Raw genomic sequence first — 2,473 nt, forward strand, 5'->3', positions numbered from 1 at the left:
TGGAGAGAGGCCTTATGAATGCAAGGAATGTGGCAAAGCCTTTAGCCAGAGCTCAACCCTAAATCAACATAAAGCCACTCACAGTGACGTGAGGCCTTACACGTGTGAGGAATGTGGGAAAGCCTTTCGTCTTGTTAAAAGACTCAAGGTACATGAACGAGTCCACAGTGGAGAAAGGCCTTTCAAATGCAAAGAATGTGGAAAAGCCTTCCGTGATTCCTCAGACCTCAGGAGACATCTTAAAAGTCACAGTGGCCAGAGGCCTTACCATTGTAAAGAATGTGGCAAAGCCTTTTCTCGTTACATGTACCTCTGTAACCATATGAAAACTCACTCTGAGGACAGACCCTTCCAATGTGAGTTATGTAAGAAAGCGTTTAGACGTTCCTCACACCTTAATATACATCTGCGAACTCACAGTGGAGAGCGGCCTTATGAGTGTAAGGAGTGCGGGAAAACTTTTACTCGTTCCTATTGTCTGTCCCAGCACATGCGAACACACACTGGAGAGAAGCCTCATGAATGTAAAGAATGTGGAAAAGCTTTTCATAGTTCCTCAGACCTCACTAAACATCTGAGGACACACAGTGGAGAGAAACCTTATAAATGTGAACAGTGTGGGAAAGCCTTCAAGCTAGTCTCAGCCCTCAATGTGCATAAAGGGACTCACACCAGGGAGAAGCCTCATATCTGTCAGGAATGTGGGGCAGCCTTTAAGGTTTTGCACTCTCTCACTATGCATCTGAGAACTCACAGTGGGGAAAAACCCTATAAATGTGAGCAGTGTGGGAAAGCATTTAGTTATAGCACAGTCCTTGCTAACCACGTTAGAACTCATAGTGGAGAGAAACCCTATAAATGTAAGGAATGTGGGAGAGCCTTTGCAACTCTTTCATCCCTTTATAAACATCTCAAGATTCACACAGGAGAGAAGCCCTATGAATGTAAGGACTGTGGGAAAGCTTTCCTTCGCTCTTCACACCTTATTGTACATAAAAGAACTCACAGTGGGGAAAAACCTTATGAATGTGAGCAGTGTGGGAAAGCCTTCAGGGTTTCCTCACGGCTGACTGTTCACAGGAGAACTCACAGTGGGGAGAAGCCTTATGAATGTGAGCAGTGTGGGAAAGCTTTCATTCAAGCCAGTAGCTTGGCCACACATAAGAGAGGTCACGCTGAGGGCTCATGAGTGAAGCATTGTGGGAAAGCCTTCAGTCATTATCCCTCTTGTATCCCTCTTGAATCCTTTGAACTCAGGTAGAAAGGTCAAAAAGGGCTTTTCACCCTTACTGCTCTTTCTAAGATTGAATGTAAAGGGCTTATTTTTTCACTTGGAACTAAAAAATAATTATTTGAAGAAGGGATAATTAGAGGTACTTGCGTGTCTGGGAGAAATCATTCTTTTTAATTCACGTTCGGACTGTGTCTCAGGGTTTGATTTTTTTTTTTCATTCCAAGGCACATTCTACCTTCATTATTAGATTATTTTCATATTCATTCTTGAAAAGGAAAGAATGAATTTTGTTTCCTTTTGGAAAAGGAAGGAATGAATTTTGTTTAACCTTTAAACAAAATGCACATAGCACCACACTTTGACATTATGGAAGTATACTTTTCATCTTACTTTGGCCTATTCATTTACAGATCTACTGGTAACGCTTCTGTATTGTTATCACAGTGACACTTTCCTCACAACATAGAGCCATTTCTCATTAACCCTTGTACCAGGGGCTTCAATAACTTTATCCACATGTTCCTTTATCGTTTAGTTCAATTATTCAGTATAGTGTCATAGATGATAATGTTACATAAATTTTATGATATGTGGGACTTGTCTTAATTTGTAATACACTGAAAAGTTAAATTGAATATGATATCAAAACTATAATTTATGAACTATGACGGGTTCATGAGGGAGGCGAGAGTGGGGCGGGAGGGGGAAAATGAGCAACTGATCTTAGCGCTAGAGTGGGAGGCAAATGTTTTGAGAATGATGAGGCAACAAATGTGCATATGTGCTTGACACAATGGATATATGTATGGATTGTGATGAGAACTGTTCAAGCCCCCAATAAAATAATTTTTTTAAATTGAATGTGATAAGAGAAGGCTTCAATGAAAATTTCCTTTCTACTTGATTCTATTTTTCTAAAACAAACTTTCAGGTCTCTATATTTCAGGTATGCTGAATGTTTACTCTAGTTCCATGTTCCTAAGCCTACCTCTGGGATATTGTGAGATCCATTCCATACTACCACAATAAAGGGTATGTTTCAATAAATGAGCTCCATGGGTGTGTTTTTTTTCCCAACACCAAGACCTGACCCTGAAATTTGGGGATCTTATTACCTGCGTTTTCATAAAGATTTCATTTGGCAGTGAATTAAATCTTGACAGCAGCCCACGATTTGCCGTCAGAGTGGATCTGATAAAGATGCTTGGTCTGCCAGTGAGCCACTCCCACGTGTGGCAC

The 2,473-nt window shown here is 40.7% G+C and overlaps 1 protein-coding gene across 1 annotated transcript; it reads left to right on the plus strand.

Annotated features, from left to right (window-relative positions):
• Nucleotide 1: 1 nt before the first annotated feature.
• Nucleotides 2-1,927, plus strand: LOC105979934 (zinc finger protein 726-like; the record flags this gene model as incomplete). Its single annotated transcript, XM_030889005.2, has 1 exon — nt 2-1,927. A coding segment is annotated over one exon (1,188 nt), but the record flags the coding sequence as incomplete, so codon positions are not given.
• Nucleotides 1,928-2,473: the final 546 nt, after the last annotated feature.

The sequence above is a fragment of the Echinops telfairi genome, unplaced genomic scaffold (assembly GCF_000313985.2).
Source record: "Echinops telfairi isolate 266 unplaced genomic scaffold, ASM31398v2 ScPeMD7_7470;HRSCAF=8508, whole genome shotgun sequence".
Lineage (NCBI taxonomy): Eukaryota > Metazoa > Chordata > Mammalia > Afrosoricida > Tenrecidae > Echinops > Echinops telfairi.